The 21,509-nt window shown below is 63.8% G+C and overlaps 3 protein-coding genes across 5 annotated transcripts; 1 reads left to right on the plus strand and 2 right to left on the minus strand.

Annotated features, from left to right (window-relative positions):
- Positions 1-22: 22 nt before the first annotated feature.
- Positions 23-9,739, plus strand: PDZD7 (PDZ domain containing 7). Of its 3 annotated transcripts, none has more exons than XM_058028756.1 (18): positions 23-41; positions 1,036-1,181; positions 1,822-2,229; positions 2,411-2,551; positions 2,915-3,089; positions 3,424-3,600; positions 3,821-3,968; positions 4,194-4,254; positions 4,707-5,132; positions 5,617-5,820; positions 6,005-6,046; positions 6,234-6,391; positions 6,568-6,659; positions 6,805-6,896; positions 6,993-7,064; positions 7,434-7,925; positions 8,231-8,331; positions 8,473-9,739. In XM_058028756.1, the coding sequence occupies exons 3-18, from the start codon at positions 2,037-2,039 to the stop codon at positions 8,620-8,622; spliced, it is 2,724 nt and encodes a 907-aa protein (XP_057884739.1). In that variant the 5' UTR covers positions 23-41; positions 1,036-1,181; positions 1,822-2,036; the 3' UTR covers positions 8,623-9,739. The 3 variants fall into 3 exon arrangements, with proteins under 3 accessions (XP_057884739.1, XP_057884738.1, XP_057884741.1); XM_058028755.1 differs by having other exon boundaries at positions 26-41; positions 1,001-1,181; XM_058028758.1 differs by lacking the exons at positions 23-41; positions 6,005-6,046 and having other exon boundaries at positions 764-1,181.
- A 41-nt stretch (positions 9,740-9,780) lies between these two features.
- LZTS2 (leucine zipper tumor suppressor 2) lies at positions 9,781-15,321 on the minus strand. The gene is made up of 7 exons (XM_058028759.1): positions 15,286-15,321; positions 14,228-14,404; positions 13,684-13,752; positions 12,222-12,662; positions 11,348-11,863; positions 10,552-10,821; positions 9,781-10,461 (listed from the first exon to the last, which is right to left on the minus strand). The coding sequence occupies exons 4-7, from the start codon at positions 12,621-12,623 to the stop codon at positions 9,784-9,786; spliced, it is 1,866 nt and encodes a 621-aa protein (XP_057884742.1). The 5' UTR covers positions 12,624-12,662; positions 13,684-13,752; positions 14,228-14,404; positions 15,286-15,321; the 3' UTR covers positions 9,781-9,783.
- A 1,050-nt stretch (positions 15,322-16,371) lies between these two features.
- TWNK (twinkle mtDNA helicase) lies at positions 16,372-21,344 on the minus strand. The gene is made up of 5 exons (XM_058028932.1): positions 20,084-21,344; positions 19,340-19,580; positions 18,570-18,677; positions 18,085-18,226; positions 16,372-17,515 (listed from the first exon to the last, which is right to left on the minus strand). The coding sequence occupies exons 1-5, from the start codon at positions 21,342-21,344 to the stop codon at positions 17,261-17,263; spliced, it is 2,007 nt and encodes a 668-aa protein (XP_057884915.1). The 3' UTR covers positions 16,372-17,260.
- Positions 21,345-21,509: the final 165 nt, after the last annotated feature.

The raw sequence follows: 21,509 nt of genomic DNA on the forward strand, positions 1-21,509 counted from the left end.
GCGGGGACCACGCGTGACCGGGGCCGGCGGCGGGGGGAGCGGTACGTGCCGAGCCACACGCGGTGCCCGCGGCCCTCCCGCGCTTCTGTGGGCGTGCCCGTGGGAGTGCACGTGCCTGCCCGTGACCGCGCGCGTGTGCTCGCGCGTCGGCTCGGCCTCCGCTCGCTCGGGTGCTCGCGCGCGCGTGTGTTCGCACGTGGGTGTTCACGTGCGCGTTTCCGCGCGTCCCCGTGTCAGCCGCGCGCGTGTCCCCGGGGTCTCGATGCCCGCGCCACGAGCGCGCGCGTGTCCGTAGCGCCACGGTCGCGCGCGCCGCGTTGGCGTCCACGCGCGTCGCGGTTGTTGCGCCGGAGCGCGCGGGGCCCGCGCCTCCGCGGGAGCGGGCGCCGGCTCGAGCGTGGGGCGGCGCGTGCGGCACACGCGCGTGTGAGCGGGGCCGCGTCCGCGCGTGTGCGGCGCTCCGCGGGCGTCCGTGAGTGCGCGCAAGGGCACGGACACGCATGCCGTGGACGTGCGGGTGCATGGGGTGTGTGTGCATGTGGGTGCGTGTCCCCACGCCGGCCGTGCCCCCCCAGCCCCTCACCCCGGCGTTGTCGGGGCGGCCCCCCCGCGCCGGCCCCCGCCGCCCGTCCGCAGCCCCCCCGCAGTCCCCGCGGCCGCCGCGCATCACCTGAAACCGCCGCGGTGTCGGGTTCGCGCTGGCGGCGCCGGGCCCCGCCGGGGGGTCACGGCCGGCCCGCGCCGGAGGCGATGCCCCCCGGGAAGGGGGACACGGGGGGATACCGGCTCGCGTCCCCGGAGTGAGCGAAGCGGAGGGACGCGACACCCCTCCTCCCCTGACCGTGCCTCAGTTTCCCCCGTGTGCCCCCGGGATGCTCCGCGCTAAGGGAGGAGGTCAGGGGGGACGCCACATCCCTTGCCACACTCAGCCTCGCCGGGGGTCGCGCCCCCGGACCCCCTCGCGAGGGACACCCACGGGACTGTCCCCCCCCCCCGCCAGCTGCAAGGCCAGCCCCGGCCGCTCTCGATTGACAGCTCCCGCGCCCGATGGCCTCTCCGGTCCCACAGGGAAAGCCAATCCCCGCGGCCGGGGGGGCAGGAGGCGGTGCTGCCCCCCGGCCTCGCCTTCCCCCCCGCGCTGCTGCCAGGTGTCTCTTTCGCAGGTGGCACCATGGGGACAGGTGAGGAGGGCACGGGGCGGGGGCGAGGGAGGGACGGCGGTAGGGGGTCCCCTGCACCCCTTCGGGGAGGGGGCACCCGCGTCTGATGCTGGCGGGGGGTAATGGGTGGGCGCTGTGGGGGGCTGGCAGCGGCGGGGATACCGGCGTGTCCCCGCGGCCGGGGCCATCACTTATTTATTGAGGTCAGGCTGGGGCGAGCGGGGAATGAAGTGGGGGGGGCACCGTGGTGGCGTTTCACCCACGCCTGGAAAATCCCCGCGGGAACTGCCTTGGGGACTGGTGCACCCATCTCCAGCCGCATCGCGTTGGGAATTCAGAGGGGCTCCGGGGAGGACGGGAAATGGCCAGAGGGATCAGGTCCTGCTGTGTAGCATAAAGCTGATGTCCCCGTGTTCCCTCTCTGGAGCCTTTCCGGATTTGCGCTGTCAAGTAAAGCCCCTTTGCATCCCCTGTTCCAGATTTACGCTGCGAGGGAGAGCTCCTTTTCACCCCAGCATCCTTACCCCAGGGCAGGGCAGCCTGTGCCCACACCCCCATGGTAGTACCCAGGAGCTATGTGACAGTTTGATCCTTGGGACAGCATAGCACAGGACGGGATCAGGCTGGAGAGGGGGGATCACAAAGCTCCTTGTCCCTCCAGGCTGTGCTGCTGCGCCTGGGATCTCTCTTGCCAGCGGCGAGTGGCCAGGCCAGCTGCCCCCAGCATTGCACTGCTAAAAAAGAGCGGTGCCCAAGCCCGGGCATGTGCTTCTGGACTATGCCATGTCCCCTGCTGGCTGACGGGCAGCCCTGGCCCTGTGAGGACGCAGCCAGCCCTGAGGCAGACGCCAGGACGCCGGCGTGCCCAGCACCACCATGGCCCAGGACTGGGACGCGGTGCTGTCGGGGATGACGACAGGCAGCCGCTCACGGAGCTCCAGCAGCGAGGCCAGCCTGGCTCCCGGCTACCTCCTCAGCAAGCAGAGCCGCCTGCTCAATGGGACCACCCGGAGCAGCCGTGCCGCCTCCCCCATGGGCCGTGTCATCCTCATCAATGCCCCCATCGAAGGTGTGTGGGGTGTCCCGGCCCCCTGCCTGCCCCCGTGGCCAGGAGGGCCCCAATGGCTGAATTCCCTGGGTATAGGGGCAGGGAGGGCTGTCCTGGGCCTGGGGATGTTCCCAGGGAGAGAGACACCCCTTGCCATTGCACACACAGCGTGTGTGACTTGTCTACTCCCCTGTCCCCACAGCCAGCAGCAATGAGAGTGATGTCATCAATGCCATCACAGTGGAGAAGAGCGTGGACGGCAAACTGGGCTTCAGTGTCCGTGGCGGCTCCGAGCATGGGTTGGGCATCTTTGTCAGCAAAGTGGAGGAGGGGAGCACTGCCGGTAAGAGGGTCAGGGTGAGGGACACCAGGCACATGCCAGCAAGACCCTCTCAAGGAGCTCCCAGTGACATGGGATCACAGCAACAATGCCTCCCTTCATGGTGGAAAGCCACCATTTGCTCCCTGCTGCCTTTGGCCATGACATCTGCAGGCTGCCCAAAGTGAAGGGCAGGACATAGGAGTAGACAGCCTTGTGCCAATGACTCTGAGCTCCATCCCCAAGACACTCAGTGCAGTTGTCAGGCACCCCTGCCTCTGTTCCCAAGGGGTTCAGAGCAGGTTGAGGAGACATTGAGGGAGGGGATGTCAAACAAGGGCATCAGTACCAGGCCAGGTGCCCAGACGAGCCGTGTGTCCCCTGTAGAGCAGGCCGGGCTGTGTGTTGGTGACAAGATCACAGAGGTGAACAGTGTGAGTCTGGAGAACATCACGATGAGCAGCGCTGTCAAGGTCCTCACTGGCAACAATCGCCTCCGCATGGTGGTCCGGCGGATGGGCCGTGTGCCAGGAATCAAGTTCTCCAAGGAGAAGACGGCGTGGTGAGCAGGGCATCTCCCATGCCAGTACCCCAAAACCCAACCCCCTGGAAGGCATGCTGGAGGAGGTTGGTGAGGGATTCTAGGCAACAGGGAGGATCCATGGGGGACCCCCAGGGTGGAGTGGCATCAGAAATCTCTGGTAAAGATGGGGAGAGATGAGGTTGGGATACAGGATGGGATAGGAAGGTCTGGAGCAGGTAGGGTGGGTGCAAGCCCCATCCTAAACATCCCCCATCCCCATCACTTTCTTCTGCTGGGTGCCACCAATGGTCCCATCCTGCTGGAGGACAAGAGCCAAATCCCTGAGACTACCTACACTGTACCCATGCTCCAGGGTGGATGTGGTGAACAGGCGCCTGGTAGTAGAGAAAAGCGGTTCGACACCATCGGAGAGTGGCTCCGAGGACGGGCTGCGGCGCATCGTCCACCTCTACACCACCTCTGATGACTACTGCCTGGGCTTCAACATCCGCGGGGGCAGAGAGTTCGGCCTCGGCATCTACGTCTCCAAGTACGGCTGCCCCGGGGCATGAAGGGATTGTGACACCCCAATCTCTGCTGTGGCCATGCTGGGGCTCAGCCCCTCCTCTCTGGCTGAGCCACCCCACTATCACAACACTTTGGGCATTACCACTGTGGGTGCTGAGCCACGGGGCCACCAAGTGGAGGCGTGGGGCAGGAGCAGGATTCCAGCAAGGGCTCGGCCCCATCCTGCTCCCCTGCTTCCCTAGGGTGGACCCCGGAGGGCTGGCGGAGCAAAACGGCATTCGGGTAGGAGACCAAGTCCTTGCAGCCAATGGAGTCAAGTTTGAAGACATAAGCCATAGCAAGGCAGTGGAGGTGCTCAAGGGGCAGACCCACATCATGCTCACGATCAAGGTACCCACACCCTGCCCCATGGACCCTCGGGTGAGGCAGGGTTGGCACATCCCTTCACTGGCACTGCCCCTGCTCAGCCCAGTGCCGGGGGCTGGTGCAGCTGCTGGCTGGTTGGGTTTCAGGCGGGTGGGAGGGGGAGATGCATTATTCATGGCTGGCACCAGATCGAGTTCGCTGGGGCAGCCAGCACTCACTGACCCCCTTGTCCTCTCCCCCTGTGCCTAGGAGACAGGCCGGTTCCCTGCCTACAAGGAGTTGGTGGCCGAGTACTGCTGGCTCAGTCGCTGTAAGGGCAGTGCTGCGCGGGTGCTGGGTACTGGCAGGGGCGCTGGGCTGGGGCACGGTGAGGCTGGGACTCCCGTGCTTGTGATGTCTGACCACTGTAGGGAGGGAGAAGGTCTGCATGCCGTGGGGTCCCAAGGCCTTGGAGGGAGCAGGGAGCTCCCTGTGACACTGTTACCTTACCCACTGGCCTGATGGACTTGCAAGGTCCCAAATGTCCCCCGTCCTTGGAGGAGGCGTGAAGAGCCCCCTGCCATGGCCAGCAGCCTTGTGGTCCCCATGATCCCACAGCATCCTACATGTCTGCTTTCTTGGAGAGGACATGATGCAATGGCCAGTAGTCCACAGGTCCCCATGGCCCTGCAGGTTCCCGACATGTCTGCTGTCTTTGGGAGGGACGTGGAGCTCTGGGTGGCCCACAGTGTGTCACAACGTGTCCCTGCTGTGCCTTTGCAGTGACCAACGGGCAGCTGCAACAGCTGGCTCAGACCTCGGAAACCAGCTCCTCCATCTCCTCCTACTCCTCAGGACCAGCCCCAGGGGCGGTGAATGGGCTGGGGGCAGCTTCCCCAGTGCCCCCAGCCCGCACCGTGGATGTGGCCATCTCCACGGAGGACGGGCCACGGCGGGGCTGGGTGCGGGAACGTGCCGAGCGGGCCATGCAGACGGAGCCAGCCACGGAGGGGCTGCCAGAGACACGGCGCACTGTGCGGCCCCCCGAGCTGCTGCGGGACACGGCCATCCGGGGCCAGGGCACCCGCGAGGCCCCCGGCACCCACCCTCGCCGCACCTTCACCCACTCACCCAAGACGGCGCTTCTGCTGGCGCTGAGCCGGCCACGGCAGCCCATCACACGCTCCCAGAGTGACCTCACTGTCGCTGGTACGCACTGGGGCACAGCCCCACACATGGGACTGAGCCCTGGCTGAAGTCCCCTTCCAACCCTGCACACCCAGCCCTGGGAGTCCCACAGCTCAGGCCCTGCCCCATGTGGAGAGCCTGTCCCCCACTCAAGCATCCTATAGTCCCTGACACACATGGATACCTGCCTCCCACTCCTGGGCTTCCTATAGCGAATGTCTAGGTCCCTACCCTAGCACCCTATAGCCCATATGGCCCCCTGGCCACCAGTCCTGGGTATCCTATAATCCCACATTGCCCCAGCTCTGTCCCTGGGCATTCCCAGGCACCCCAAAGCCCAGCCCCATGGCCCCTGGTGATTAACTGCACCCCACAGATGGACTCTTTTCCAGTCAGCGTCTCCCAGTAGCCCCTCCAATCCCCCAAAGTTCTGTGTCCCCAGGCAAGATTTGGGATGGCATCCCCTCACCTCTCCACTCCAACAGCCCCTTCTCTCTGTCCACAGAGGAGAAGCGGAAGAAGGAGAAGCCAGAGGGACAAGGGGCACGGGGGGCTACCCCAGGATTGCACCGCTCCAAGACCCTTGTCAACCTCTTTTTCAAGGGGGGCCGTGCCACCAGCCAGAGCTGGGCCCCCCCCAGCCAGGAGGCCCCTGGCTCTGAACGCCGGGCACACTCCAAGTCCCCAGGGCGCTCTGACGGGGACAGAGGTATCAGCCTGGGTGACAGGGCAGAGAGGGACTCGAGCTGGGACTGTTCCCCCTTCTATGGGCCTTGTGGCATCCCTGGCATGAAGGGAGCACAGGGAGGGGTTCCCCAAGCAGGCAGTTTTAACAGTGGGCGGTGATGCTGCTGTCTGCCCTGGGCACTCACCGCTCTCCATCTCCCTTGCAGTAGGCGCTGTGCAGAAGTTTGTCATCCGGAGCCTGAGGCGGGGTAACGGGGGTGCCGTGTGCCTGGGGGGCTGTGGGGCAGGCTCTGCATGCGCCTGGCCCTGCGCTGCTTGTGTCTGTCCCGCTCTGGTGTGGAGTGAGCTGCTGGGGTAGTGGGGATGGGGAACTCCCTGGGCTGGCTGGGGCAGTCCTTGCCCCCCTGGCCACCCCTCCTTGTTGTGCCTCCCCAGAGAAAAGCCGGCGTGCCAGCATCCTGGGCCCCATGGGCATGGCCACCCTGCAGCCCAACGGCAGCGACCCTGAGGCCCGGCTCCCGCACATCCAGGACACTGCTAAACGTCTCCTCAGCCCCGACGAGGTGACAGCCGTGCTCCGCCACTGCTCCCGGGTATGCACCGAAGGCAGGGGACAGGCAGGGCACAGGCAGGCAGCACTGCCACCCTGGACTTGTCCCTGGGAAGCTCCTGCATCCTAGGGGCATGGTGCCCACTCTGTGCCCATGCTTAACTCTGGGAGGTAAACCAAGGAACAGGTGATCCACTGATCCCCCTCCTGTGCCCGCAGTACCTGCACGAGGGCAGCGTGGAGGATTTGGTGCGGCCACTGCTGGCCATCCTGGACCGGCCCGAGAAGGTCCTGCTGCTACGGGACGTGAGGCAAGTGCTGCTAGGAAATATCTGGGAAGCCCAGTGTTGCCCATCCTGGTGTGATTGAAGTGGAGCCTCACACATACTCCTCAGCCCTGATCACACTCCACCCCAGAGGCTGCTACAATCTGTCCTCACCTTTTTGCCTTGGCAGGAGCGTGGTGGCCCCCACAGACCTGGGCAGGTTTGATAGCATGGTGATGCCGCTGGAGCTGGAAGCCTTCGATGCCCTAAAGAGCCGCTCAGGTAGATTTCAGCCCCCCAGGGACCTTGACTGGGGGCTGGTAGTGGTCAAGGGTGGGTGCAGCTCAGGAGGTGACTGGGGGTTCTCCCTGACTGCAGTGCGCTCACCTGCCCTCCGCCCGGCCCACCATGACGCCCCCCCCAAGAGACACCTCATCACACCAGTGCCTGGTAAGTGCCACCTGTAGGGTCTGCCTGGACACCGGGCTGCAGGGTGGGGACAGAGTGGAGGGAGTCTGGGGGAAGAGAAGGGGGACTGGGAAGTGCAGGGGCTCCCAGGGAAGAAGGCATCTGGCATCTCTGGGTGTTGGGAAGACTGGGAGCAGCAAAATCTGTGGATCTTGGGTGCTAGGGTTCTTGGGGAGGAGAACATGGAGTGCTTGCAAACAACTGGGGTGTCCAGGGGTCTCTAGATGAGGGGGGCACAAGGTGGCAAAGGACCCAGGGCTTTGGGGTACTCATGGGAGGCCTGCATGGCAGGGGTCCCAGGGAGCAGGGATGTGGGTCCCTGGGGAGATCCCTGAACCCCTCTCATTGCAGACTATCGGGGCGGATTCCTGCTGAAGCCAGCAGGGAGCCCAGAGCTGGAGGAAGCGGGGGAGCAGCAGGCGAGCCCAGCCCGTCCAAGAGCCTCCCCCAGCCCCCGGCGGCCTCACCCCCGCACCTACACCCCGCTCCCTGACGTGCCAGTGGATGCCTATGCCTCCACCAGCCGGCCCCTGCCCACCCTCAGCCCTCAGCCCCCAAACTGGCTGCTGGCTGAGCCCTCCCCTGGCAAGGGCCATGGGCACTCTCGCAGCCCCCGGGCCACCTGGCGCAAGGAAGCCCCCAGGACAGCGCCCAGCAGACAAACCGAAGTGCTGGGGAAGCCCCAGCGGGCACGGCCTCCTCTGGCCCCTCTCTTTGGGGGGCCAGGGGGTGAGGCAAGGGTTGGGGCAGCCAATGGCCCTGAAGATGCTGGCAGGGAGGAAGAGGAGGAGGAAGAGTACCATCTGCTCACCGTCACCCTCTCCAAGCTGAAGCACTCACTGGGTGGGTGGCACATGTGTGGGTGGCACATGGGTGGGACTCCAAGGGTGGGGTGAGGACCCTTCTGCAACCAGCATCAGTGGGATGGGTGGCACCCTCTTGGCAAGAGGCAAACCCCAGAGCATTCCTCCAAAATGAGAATGGGAGGGAAGAGCTGTCCCTGCCCCAGTCCCTCATCTCTGTAGGACCTACCAAAATAGGGCAAGACAGAGGTGCAGCTCACCAGGGAAATGTGGTGCCATGCTTGGGAGTGAGTGGGTGGGGGTCCCAGCCTACCGAGGTGTGAGGGTCTCATGGCTCCCTTGCAGGGATCAGCATCTCTGGTGGTATTGAGTCACGGGCACAGCCAGTGGTGAAGATTGAGAAGATCTTCCCTGGTGGAGCTGCCTTCCTCAGTGGCATCCTCAAGGTATGGGGGTCCCAGCACATGCCAGGGGGTGGGCAGATATCCAGACACTCCCGTCCCCTGGTGCCACTGGCTTGCTGGCAGTACTCTGGCAGTCCAAAAGCAGCTGCACTTCACCCTGTGGCCTTCCCTTCTGGGACCCAGGCTGGGCAGGAGCTGGTGTCAGTGGACGGGGAGAGCCTGCAGAACGTCACGCACCAGAGGGCTGTGGACATCATCCGCCAGGCCTACCGCAACAAAGCCAAGGAGCCCATGGAGCTGGTGGTGCGGGTGCCTGGACCACCGCCGGAGTGATGCTGCAGCCCTTTTTCGAGGAGCCATGCTGTGTTCCAGAGGAGCCAGATGGCTCATTCCTGCACTGAGCTGTGGCTGGCCTCAGTGCAGCCAGAGGGTGAGAGCCAGACCTGCCCCAAGGGCATGGAGCAGCTGCCCACTGCAGGACCCAAGGGAGGGCAGCACTGGCGACACAGGGGAAGGACAGGTGGTCCCTGACCCTGCTCTGGACATGCAGACAGAGTCCTGAAAAAAACACAGCCAGGGGCTTGTTTTTAATTGCTGTTTCCGGGTGGTACACTGATGAGCCAGGCTCTGGGAACGAGACATGACTGAAATAAAGTACAAAAAATCCCCCCCTGGAGCCAGGGGTGACCAAGCCACAGCTGGGCACATCCAGACTTTTCCTTTGGTTTGACCCCCCCGGGGTGCCCAGCGGGGCCCCTCACCTCTGCCCATCCCTGGGGGTGTCCCCAGGGTGTCCCCAGCTGGCACATGGAGCACCATGCCCCTCTCCCCTGGCAGGCTGGGCATCACAGAGGCATGGGCTTTTCTGGGGGGGAAACAGAGGGATGCTGGGGGGCAAGAGCATGGGAAAGGCACTGAGGGCAAGCTGCCCTGTGGCAGGGGTGAGGGGGCATGGACTGGTGAAGTGTGAGCTGGAAGAGGGTGATATGTTTTGGTAGGTCCTATAAAAATAGAGTTATTTAAAATGGCACAGAAACGAATTCCCTGACAAACACACAAAAGGGCATGAGGGAGGCTGGCATGGGCAGAGACGGGGCACACGCCAAGTGACTGGGTGACAGTGCCAGCAGGGATGAGAGGGAGGGGACAAGTCAGCCCTCCCTCTGCCCAAGGTGACCCTGGCTGAAGCCAGTGCTGCTAATCCCCAGGAGCTAAGAGGATCAGCAGAAACCAGTTCCGGGCGGCCCCAAGGCCAGGACTCAGCGCCCACCTGACCCCACATCTCACGGGCAGCCCTCCCTGGGGGCACCGATACATCCTCGCCCCAAGACCTCAATGCTGGGGAGGAGCAGCACCTGTGGTCTCCCCTGCCCCTTCACAGTGGCTGCAGTTTGCAGAGCTGGGGGAGAGCAGGGACCCTCCCACAGCTCCCAAAATCACAGAGGCTGGAGGCCCCTTCAGCCCTCCAGGCATAGGGCGAGGGCAGGCAGCATCTCAGATCTCGGTGGCTGTTATCTCCTCAAAGGGCAGGTCCGGTGGGTCACAGGGCTCGGGCAGGGGGTCCTCGCCCTGAAGCCGGAGATGCTGGAGCCGCTGCTCGAGCCGCCGGTTGCGCCGGTACATCTGGATGTAGCTGTACTGCAGCTGCTTCTGGTAGCGGATGACGCGCTCCTTCTCGCCCTGCCACGTGCCGCGCTCCTGCTCGAAGGCATCCCGCTGCTCCTGCCCACGCCGCCGCTCCAGCGCCACCTCCGCCCGCAGCCGCTCCAGCTGCCGCCGCAGCCCGGCGCTGCCCCGGGGCTCCTCGCTGGCAGGGGGGCATCCTTCCCCAGGCGGGGGGCACCCTTCACCGGTGCCTGGTGGGCATCGCCCGCGGGCAGCTTCCCGCAGCCCCACCACCTCCTGCTCGAGCCGGCCGGCTTTGGCGCGGAAGAGGTCGGCCTCGCTCTTGCGGCGCTGCAGTTCATTGGCACAGACCTCCAGCTCCAGCGCCTTGAGGCGGGCGGCCTCCTGCAGCCCCTGCGCCCGCCGCTCGCCCGCCTGCAGCTGCGCCCGCGCCTCCCGCAGCTGAGCCCGCAGCCCCAGCAGCTCAGCACCCCGCTGCGCCAGCTCCGCCTGCGCTTCTTTCAGCTGCTGCTTCAGCAGAGAGATCTCCCCTGACTTCTGGCACACCTGTGGGGATGATGGGGTTCAGGCACCCGCCGGGACCCTCCAGCCACAGCCTGCGCCCCCTGACGCGCCTGGTGCTGCTGGGTGACTCACCTCCCATTTGGTCTCCTCCAGCCGGGGTGCCAGCTCAGTGCGCTCCCGCTGGAAGGAGGCACAGCGACGCTCCAGCAGTTCATGCTCCTGCAGCAGCTGGGTCAAGTCCTCCTGCAGCTGCTTCTTCTCCTGCTGCAACTGCAGCACCTGGAGCTGCAGGACCTGCTGCCCCCGATGTGCTGCGTGGGCCGCCTGCCGCGCCTGGGCCGCACAGCGCTGCCGCAGCCCCTCCAGCTCCTGCTCACACCGACGCTGCTTCTCCTCAAACACCTGGGCCAGGGGATGCACAGGTGCTGGGAGGGCAGAACAGCACCCTCCCACTTCACCTGCCATCTCCAAGACTGGCATCACAGGGAAGGGGCAGCACATCTACCCCAAACGGAGGAAGGGTCCAGGAAGAGTGCAGTGTGGTGGTACACACCTCCTTGTGCTCCCCTGTCCTTCTGCATAGGCCCCCCATGTTAGCACCCCCAGAGCTTATAGGGCTCCTTCAGCTCCATCACAAACAGGGAGAAGCCACAGGTCCCAGGTTCATTCAAAAAAGGGCATCCCAAGATAAGGCACCCCAGTCTCTACAACTGGTCCCATGGGTCATACAAGGCTCCCCCATGGACTACATCAGACCACCCAGCTGGTGGGAAAAATCCACATACCCAGACCCACAGGAAAATGTATCCCTCTGCAAGGATCTGTAATGGGTCCTTAAAGTAGGTCCCTACTCCCAACCAGGGGTTATGTCAACACCTGTGTCCAGGGAGAGGGACAAGTACGGGACATGAGGACACCAGGGACATACCTGGCAGATGGCCACCTCATTCTCATCCAGGCTGTCCCGCAGGAGCCGCAGCTCGGCCTCTCTCTCCCGCAGCTTGTCCTCCAGCTCCCGCACCAGCACGGCCTCCTCGCCAGGCAGGGGAGAGCGCCCGCAGGAGCCACTCTCTGAGGAGGGCCGGCCCCGGCCGCTCAGAGAGCCCGTGCTCTTGCTGGAGGATGAGCGCCCGCTGTCCGAGTTGGAGGGGCGGCAGCCCCCCGGAGGGTCAAGGGGGCCGTGGGGGGTGGTCGGCAGGGCACCCACCTCTGGGTGCTGGCTGCAGCCCGTGCTGTAAGTGGGCAGGCTGGAGAGGGAGTTGCGCCCCGAGTCCGAGAGGGTGCTGGCACGGCAGCTCAGAGAGCCAGGCTTCTCAGCAGCCAGCAAATGGGTGAGGCTCACCTGGCTCTCTGAGAGCCCTAGGCGTGTGCCTGGCTGGGCATTCCGAAGCTTGGATACCACTGGCTTGAAGGCCATGGGGCGGATCAGGGTCTTCTCCACACTCTGCCAGGAAAAGAGGGAAAAGCGAGGGGATGGGGAGGATCCATTAGCCCCAAAAAGGGCTGCCTAGGAACGTTACAGTGGGTGTGCTCAGCCCTGATGCCTTCACACTCCAAAGGACGCAGAGGCCAGTCACCACCCACTTCATTGCCCTTCCATGCGTGTTCAGGTGAATTCCCCAGACACCCTTGGCATGATGGAGGGGACATAAAGAGCATAGAGATTGCCACTTTTCCAGGGACACCAGAAGTGTGGCCATATGACCTCATTTCACACATCTGAGCCAACAGTCCCAGTGTGGCACAGGGTGGAAAGTCAAGACTGCAGCACACGCCCACCCACCCTGCTGCTGCTCCCCTACCTCTTCCAGCTTGCCAGAGACAGGTACAAGCTTGGGGGGCGGCCCCCGAAGGTGATCACTTGGTGCTTGGTCATCACGGAGATCATCTGAGTCGCTGCAGGGGCTGGCAGGAGAGGAGGCCTCAAGCCAGTCGCCACAGAAGCCCCCATTGGCGTAGGAGTGGGTGACACCAGGCACAGACACGCGGGGCTCCTCGGGAGTGGCTCGGAGTAGCCCCTCCTGCTTGCAGAAGGAGGTGGCGGAGGGGTCCCCGTCACTTGCGCAGTCATGGCGAGGCCGGACGGGCAGGAGGCTGCCCACGCTGCCCATGGCGGCAGGGGGTGAGCGGGCGGTGGCGCGGAGCTGTGTGGCCCCCTCAGACACGGCCTCAAGGGGCACTGGCAGCGTCTGCACGATGGCCATGGCGGGGGGGCCCCCGGCGGGCAGGGGCACGTGGGCAGCCTGCAGGCAAGGGAGACAGAGCATCAGAGCCATGGGCACTGACAACAGTGTCCCACCACCCACCCAGGTGGGCATGGGGGCATCCCCAGGTCCCCAGTCACCATCCCCAAGCTTTTAAGTGAAGGTTGGCCCAAGGGCAGCAGATGCCAAATGAATCAGAACAAAATCAGGATTAGCTGGGGGAAAGTGGTACTAGGAATCCCCATGCCAGCCTCAGCACTCCAATGGAGCAGCCTGGGGCTGCCAGGGGCTATTGGGTGCTGGTGGCACAGTAGGGCAGTGGCGATGCAGTCCTGCCTCGTGCCGTGCCCTGGCGTGACCCTGCCACGGGAAGTGTGCCAGGATTGGAGGCGAATCCCGAGAGGCCTGCAGAGAGCTGGCTCACAGGCAGCCTGCCCGCCTGTCTGCCTCATGGGCATCACAGAGGGCAGGGACAGCCCCGCACAGCAGGGTCATCCACCTCCTCTGCCCCATAGCCTCCATCTCTCAGCAGTGACCCCACAGAGCCTGCTTTCCACCTCCAACCATCCACAGTGGGGCACAGGGTTCCCTGGAGAAGGCCACCAAGGGGGAAGCTGCCAGGTGGGCACCAGGCTCTTTCCCAGCCCCAACACACGGAGGCCTGTTCCCACCCCCTCCAGCTGGGGGGGCTCTGCCGGTCTCTGCTGTGACTCCCCCTGCCCCAACCCACGCCATACGCCCGCGTGACGGGAGCCGGCCGACGGGCCGGATCCATCCCCTGCTGCCTCATCGCATCTCGCACATGGCTGCGGCTGGCACAGGGCGCGGGCGGGGGGGGGGGGCGCTGCCCGCACGGTCTCGCCCGCCGAGCTGTCACCTGAAATCAATCCGCCTGCCAGCGCCCGGGGAGGGGCGAGCAGGGCAGAGATGCCGGCGAGCCAACCCCCCCGCCACCGTCACCCCCACCGGCACGTGCCATCCGCAGGCACCGTGACCTCACTCCGTGCTCGTGATACCCCTTGGGGGGGCAGGTGGGGACCCCCCCCACAGCTCCGCTCACCTCGCCAGCCGCTGCCCATCCGTCCGGTCCTCTCGGCCCCCCGCACCGTGAACGCGGCTCCGCCGGCCCCTGAAGCGGGGAGGAGGAAGAGGAGGGGGTCAGGGGGCTGATCGGCAGCAGGGTCCCTCGCGCTGCCCGCTGCCCCCTCCCCCGCAAATGCCCCGGCCGGCAGGGCCAAGGCAGGTGGTGCCAGCGTGGCACTGAGGGTGGCACGGGAGCCCGGCGGCGGGTGCGCTGCTCCTGGCACCCAGGGTGGGCTGCAGTCAACCCTGGAAGTGTGGTGAGGACAAGAGCCCGCCACTGGGGACCTGCTGCTGCCAGAGGAAAGGGAATCGGGGATCAGGAACACCAAAGGGACATCTAATGGCTCCCCCAGCCCAGCCAGGCAAGGCACAGTACCCCATACCCCAGCGAAAGTCCCCAGGATGTGCAGGTCAAGGGGACAGACAGCCCTGGGGACAGGACAGTGGGTCCCTGCACAGCCTGCAGGGGACACGGTCACTTCTTGGGGCCCCGCCAGGCAGGCGGTGGGAACAGACTTTACCTTCTACCTCCCCCCAGCCCCCCGGCCTGCCGAGAGGGTCCCAGGGCCGCCCGCGGGGGGAGGGAGTGCCCAGCCCGGCCTCCAGCCACCCAGTAAAACCAGTCACCAACTGGGGTGGCGTCACCTCCAGCCACTCCGGCCGGAGCACAGCGCTGCCGGATCCCACCGTTCCGACCCCTAAATGGGAAGGGAACTGTCGGTCCCTGCTCTGCCAGACCCCCACCCTGAGCAGCTGCGGGGATTCGGGGCCCCCGGGACCCCCGTGCCTCGACGGCATCTCAGGGCCACCCCCAAGCAGACGGAATGAGGGTCAGCCCCCGTCCCTCCCCACACACCCCATATGTGGGACGGACACCATCTGTGCCCGGCTGTGCCCCTCTCCAGGCCTCCGGCATCCTGAGGTTCCCTCAGTGATGCTGCCCCCCTTGCCCGCCCTCCCACCCACCTTCCGCTGCCCCATTGAGCCCCAGAGCGCCGAGCCTGACCCGCGGTGCTTCCACCCATCCCAACCCCACAGCACCCTGAAATGCCCCACGGTGCCCGTGGGCCCCACTGCACTACAGCTCACCCACTCTGCACTAAACCATCCCCAAAGTTCCCCATGACACCCCTAAAATGCTTCACGGCGTTCCTGGGCCTTTGCTGCACCACCCCGCCCCTAAAGTGCTCCTAAACCACCCCAAAGTGCTCCAAAACACCCCCAAAGTGCCCCACGGCGCGCCTAGGCCTGCACTGCCCCATAGTTCGCCCCTCAAGCACCCCATAAGTGCCCCGCGACCCCCTCAACTACCTCACCGAGCCCCATGGTCTCTGCATTCGCAGGACCGTCCCGAAGTGCCCCGAAACGTCCCCAAAGCACCGCACAGAGCTCCAGGGCCGCCGCTGCTCCCCCAGCCCCCGGACCCCCCCAAACCGGCCCCGGGGGGCCCGGCCCCACAACACCCCAAGGGCCGGCAGCTCCCCCCGAAGCACCCCGCCAGCCAACTCCTCGGAGCGCCCCCGCGCCCCGCCGGCCCCACGGGACCCCCGGGCGCCCCCGGCCCGGCCCCCGCACTCACCGCGGCCCCGCCGCCGCCTCCCGCTCCGCGCCGCGCCCCGGCCCCGCCCCGAACAGGCCCCGCCCCCGACCACGCCCCCGATGCTCCGCCCCCTCACGAGGCCACGCCCCCCGGGCAGGGGCCGGGGCACGGGGGCACCGTGGGGGGCGCGGGGACCCCGCCCGGGACATTCTCGGTCACCTCCGTCCCGGGGGATTCCCGAAGCTCATCCCCTCTCTCCCTCAGCCAAGCCCCCCCTCTCAGGATTCTGTACCCCCAAAGTATCCCCGGGTCTCTGGGTTGATTATGTTCCCTCTCTAGACTGCGCCCCCTCCGCAATTATTTGGTGAGCCCAGCACTCTGCTAAGGGGCCGGAGGGCCTTTGCCGCGCTTGACATCACACTGTGCTTCCCCAAGAGTCGTTACAGCTATTGCCATCCTCTAGCCTTTCGTGGAGACCCAAACCGGGGCAAAAGGAGAATAAAATAAACCCTCAAGATACCACCTGCTCCCCAGGGTCTGGGAGCAGCCAGCATCTTCCCACAGGCTCAGCTTATTCACCCCCTCTAGGGCCCATGGAGGGACAGGTAGGAGATGGGGCCCTGGGCTATCCCACTGCCTTACTTCCACTCTAGTCCCCCATGACAGCACCTCACCTGAACCAGACTGGGTCAAATGGAAGCCAGCGAGAGGGAGGGAACCCTTGGGCAGAGAGGGGAAACCCACAGCCCCTACCCACACTGCCATGTGAACCCTGACCCAGCTCCACTCCCCCCTGCCTTACCTCTGCTTCCCCAGGACCCTCCTCTGCCACCACCCCTGTCTTGCCTCTGGGTGCTCACACCTGCACTGACAGCACCCAAGGGTGCTCTCCAGGTGAGCTGGTGCACCCCGGAAACCCAGGGCTGGGTGTGTACCACCTGCCTGCTCTGGGCCCTCATTATGGCTCAGGTTAAAACTATTCCCAGCATGGAAGCTGGTAATAATCCCGTGTGCCAGGGCTGGGGCAGGATGCTCAGTGCAGCAGGGACATCATCGGGGGGGCACCTCCTCCCTGGCCAGGGTACCCTCCCCAGACCAAGGGTACTCCAGTAACAGAGACAAAAAGACACTCATATTTATGCTTTAATAAAACTAGAAAGAGGGAAAAAATCAAAGGGATTAGACCAAGATCCAGCCATGGACACTCCCTACCATGGCAAGGACTAGTCAGGTCACAGTATTTGCTGCCCGCAGCCCTGAGGACAGGGGGGATGGCAGCTCCCCCAAACCCAGCAGAGCAAGGCAGGACTGTTCCCCACATGGTTTTATTGCTGGTGATGTCCCCCCAGAGAAAGGGGCTTGGGAGACCCTGAGCAAAGAGGGCCAGGTCAGGCACCAGCCCAGCAGGTAGAAACAGCAAGTTCCATGTAACACCTGCTCCCACCCTGGAGCATGAGCCACCCACAATCTCCCACACTTTCCTTCACCATCCTTCCCTTGCTGGCTCCATCCCATGCAGGATAGAGCCCACAGACCCCATCTGTGACAGGGAGATTTCTACTACGTGGCCCTCTGCATAGTTGCCTCCCACAATCCCCTCCCACTTTAGTGACAGCTCAGGATTTCAGCTTCATTTCAGACACAATTTAACGACCTGCTCCAGGTCCAGAGACACCCAAGTCTCTGACCTGCAGATCATCTCCATCATCATCCAGCTCACTCTGCCTCCACTCCCACCATGCTCCCAGCACTCAGCACCAACGTGGAGCAGCCAGTGTTTGTCAAAGCACCTTCCCCATCCACTCTTCACCAGGATGGGACCACTCTTCCTCTCATGGTGGTCCCCCATCTCAGACACTGTGCTGGTGGTCAAGAGGTTTGTTCATGCAGGAGAAATGGCCACAGAGCCCCATGGCAGAGGCTCCCAGGGAAGAGAAGCTGGCATATTCCAGCCTTGGGCTGCCAGAACTAGGATCTGTTCCCCCAGACAAGCTGAGGAAGAGACTTGCTGGGCTCATGGCTTCTTGGAGGCTCCTGAGCCTCCCTCCACGATTTTGTTGGCTAAAATCTCCTTCTCCTCCTTCATCTTCTTCAGCCTGACCTTGCTTTTGGAAGATGAGAAGGAGAGCGAGGCCTTGCTGAACTCCAGAGGGAAGATACCCACGTCCCCGTCAAAGCGATTCTTGGACACCTGCAGGTAGCGCTTCCCTGGCCCGGTCACCAGCTTACGGTCCTGCAGGATCAGGACGTTGTCAGCCTCCTGGCTGGCCTGGGGAGAGGAAAACATCTCCAGGAGGGTGCCAGGAATGCCGCCAGAGTCACAAACACTTTACCAGCTGCTTTAAACCCTTTTACAGGGCACCCCATGCCACAGCAACTCCAGCATTTCCCCAGTACCAACCCCTTGTGTTCCCCGGGAATGCCCAGTGACCCACCAAGTACATCCTGTGCCACAGCCCACCCTGGGGAAATGGAATCACTGGAGGGCTGTGCACAGAGAGCACCTCCTGCCCACAACTGCAGGGCTGGTCAGCATCACGGAAGAGACTGGAATACTCAGAGCCCGTCCCCACACCCTCCCTGCCTCCCTCTTTAATTATCTCCTACTACATTCCACCCACAGTCATTATTAATTAAATGCACCTAAAGCCCCAACAGAGCTTTAGCTGACAATGGGTTTGCTCTCTGCCTGCATCAGGACTCTGGGAGACATTCCACACCTTTTAAGTCCCCAGTGATGATCCAGGGCACTGATGGCAGCTGAGGACAACCGCTCAACACATCTTAGCCCCTTTCTGGGAATACACTGTGCCCAAGGGACAGGAAGGGCCAGCTCACCTTGGCAGAGCCGAAGATGGAGGCTGTCTGCAGCTCCTTCTCGTCATCCTCCTTGCGAGGATGGATGATCAGGGTGATGTGGCACGTGTTGTCCGTGGCAAACTTGCGGAAGGCACCAACGATGAAGTCCTGGGCAGCGAGCCTGCCACAGCAGCAAGAATGGGGTCAGGGGCTGGCACTGCTCAGTGGCAGGAGGCAGTGAGGTGCTGATCCCCACAGCAGAAACCACCCAGGAACGTGAGGCAAACAAGCCCACACAGGAAGAGGGATGTGGTATGGCAGGGATGGCTGGTGACCTCTCACCCCTTCCCACTTCTTCCTCCTTAGGGCACTGGTTGCCCTTTAATGAAACAGAGTGGCCAGAGAGAAGTAAAGGTGACACCCTGTGCAGAAACCCTGTGCAGGCTCTGCAGTGACAACTGACAGATACAGCTTCAGCAGTGAGGGTGACAGAGAAAGGAAGGGTCAGACTGAAGGAGGACTACCTGTCCACAGAGAGGTGCTCGTGTCCCATCATGAACTGGAGATTGTCAACAACCACGTGGGTGATGTCGTACATGTAGACTGCGTGCTGCATGGTGTCAATCACTGTCCTGAGCAGAGGAGATCAGGATCAGGGATTAGTGGAGGTAGGGATGGGAATGCTGAGCCAGGCAAAGGGATGCAGAGAAAAAGCTGGAAGGTACCAGGTCTTGATGGGATGTGAGTGCATCCCACCTCTGCACCTCCCCCACTGTATAGCAGGTGCAGCTCCATCCCCCAGGGAAAGGTAGCTGGGATCAGAAGGACCCAGCACTGCCCACACAGTCCCTGTCTACTGCCCTGCAATGCCCCCAGCCCACCGGGATCCTCAGGGCACACAGGGATGCATGCAGGTGAACAGTGCCTGATGAATAAAAGGGGTTAGAGGTGCCTGTTCTCCCTCTTCAGCAAACAACAGCACTGCAGGTAAGCAGGGTGTGACGGGACATGTCCTGCCATGGGCACAGGCTGGCTTCAGAGCAGCACGGGATCAAGTCCCCTCCTTCACCCCCACCCCAGAGAGAATCTGTGAGAGTCCCCATGACAGGAGGAACAAAGGTGGTTGGCCACACAGTCCCCACACACCAACCCTGGGACTTGAACAGTCCCAATGTGACTCCTGCCAGCCCCAAATCTGTGACTCACTGCGGGGGAAGAGCCCCAGCTCCCCAGGGCCCTGCAGCACATGCCGTGAGGGGTAAATGCCACTGGGAATGGAGGTGCAGGACCATACTTGATGTTCTGCTGGCCATGGAAGGTCATGAAGTAGAGTGGGAGCTCCTCGAAGCGATCAGCCCACTCATCATACAGCTCTAGCTGGTCCTCCAGGCGCCGGCCAGCAAACTGTGTCAGCATGATTTTGGCCAGACGGACGTTGTTGATCTCAAAGCTGCCCCACAGCGTGCACACGCCCTGCATGCACAGGTCCAGTGCATACTCGCTGATAAACGTGGTCTTCCCACTGCCCGTTGGGCCTGGTACAAGGACAACAACATGAGAATTAGCTGGGGGAGATGATCTGACCCTTCCTGACCGTGTTGGGGGGTTGTTTAGAGGTGGAAGCACCAGGGACTGGGGCAAGAGAAGACCATCTGAAGCACTCAGACTATAAACAAACTTCTCATGCCACACGACACACCTGGGTGCTTGGGCACGGCCTCCCACAGCTTATGGATCTCCACAGGTCCCTGTGAAGGGCTGGGCAGCCAGTACGGTGAGCACAGGGAGGGGAGCAGGGGTAAGGGACAGCCCAGAACTTCCTACACTGCCCCAAGCAGGGAGCCCTTCACCACATTGGCATGCATGGTCCCACAGAACTGAGGAATGCACCCCAGCCTCTCACACACCCGCAAGACAGGCTCAGCAAAAGCCTTGAGCAGAAAGAGACCTGGAAGACTCGTGAGGCACCACCCGCAGGAGGGTGAAGCCAGCAAACACCCCTCTGCTCGCCCTGTCCGCCAGTCGTTGTGCCCGTTACCTGTGAAGATGGTGAGCTCCCCTCTGCGGTGCCCTTTGAGGAGCTTGTTGAGCTCAGGGAAACGTGCCCACTTGACACCAGACACCTGTTCAGTGTTCACCAGCTCCCCGAACACCTCCTCGCGCAGCTGCCGGAAGGAGATGATGGATTTGTGGCTGGCAAGCAAGGCAGAACGCAGGATTTTGGTGACGTTCAGGCCCTGGTTCAGAGCCTCCAAGGGCCGGGGCTGCAGGTTGCCAGGGCGCACCAGAGAGCAGCGCTTGAGGCTCAGCTTGCGAGCAAAGAGCTTGGCAGCTTCCCAGGAGCGCAAGTCCTCGCCGAGCCACAGCGTGATGCGCTTGAACTGCTCCAGGTAGGGAAGAAGGGTGGGAGGCAGGGAGCTGGCACCCCGCGGCAGGGCCAGGCTGGCCACTCCTGCAGCTTGGTGCAGGGCCAGGGCATCCAGCTCCCAGCCGGTTAACACTAGCTCTGTGTCTCGGCGGCCTATCAGGGGCAGCCCAAAAAGATTGCGATAGGAATCGAAGCGGGGTAATGTCTCTTCCACGTAAGTTTTTGTGCCCCCCTTTTTCTCCACCCTCAGGAGCTTCAGGCCCTTCAGGGTCGCATCTTGAGGACTGAACCAGGGGAAGACGAGAGACCTGGCAGCCCTCAGATAACGCACACCGAAACGTTTCAAGGTGGCATCTGTCACCTGGGAGATACCAAACAAAGCCTTGGTTTCCCTGGTCTCCTTCTCATCCAGCAGCTCCCAGAGCGGCAGAGCCCGTTCCCAGATGCAGCGGGCATCCTCGCGAGCCTGTCGCATCTCCTCCTCCGTCTCCTCCGAGTTGGCGGGGGGAATGGGGGTAACGCCATGGTGCCGCATTTCCACGTTAGCCTGGAAGTCCTGCCAGGTGCCCTCGGCCAGGGTGGCAGTGCACAGGAAGCTGCCCGTGGTCTTGTCAATGAAAAGCGTGAACGGGGCATTGGCGGACAGCGGCTGGTCCCCGCGGTCGCCGGTGAAGAGGCTGGGGGTGTGCAGGCAGCTGTACCCATCGTGGAAGGGGATGTCCTGCGCCCGCAGGTACTGGCGGATCTCGGTGATGGAGACGGAGGGCGCGGGCCCGTCGGGGGAGGGCAGCACGCCCTTCTTGTAGCGCCGCTGGCCGAGGCGGCCCGGCGCGCCGGGGCTCAGCGAGGCTCCCTTGCTCCTGGCCCCCCCGCACAGCAGCGGCAGCAGGCGGCTGGCGGCTCTCCCGGGCCGCAGGGGCACCAGCGCCATCCTGACCGCCCCGGCACCCGCCCGCGTCGCCGCCGCTCTGCATGGGCGGCTGCCCCGCGGCCCCCGGCCCCGCCGAGCCGCTCAGGCCGCAGCCCCCACGTGGGTCCGCACGGACACCGCCATTGCCGCTCCCGCTCCCGGCGCGTCACTTCCCGGCGCGGTCGG

The sequence above is a fragment of the Melospiza georgiana genome, chromosome 8 (assembly GCF_028018845.1).
Source record: "Melospiza georgiana isolate bMelGeo1 chromosome 8, bMelGeo1.pri, whole genome shotgun sequence".
NCBI classification, from domain to species: Eukaryota; Metazoa; Chordata; class Aves; order Passeriformes; family Passerellidae; genus Melospiza; species Melospiza georgiana.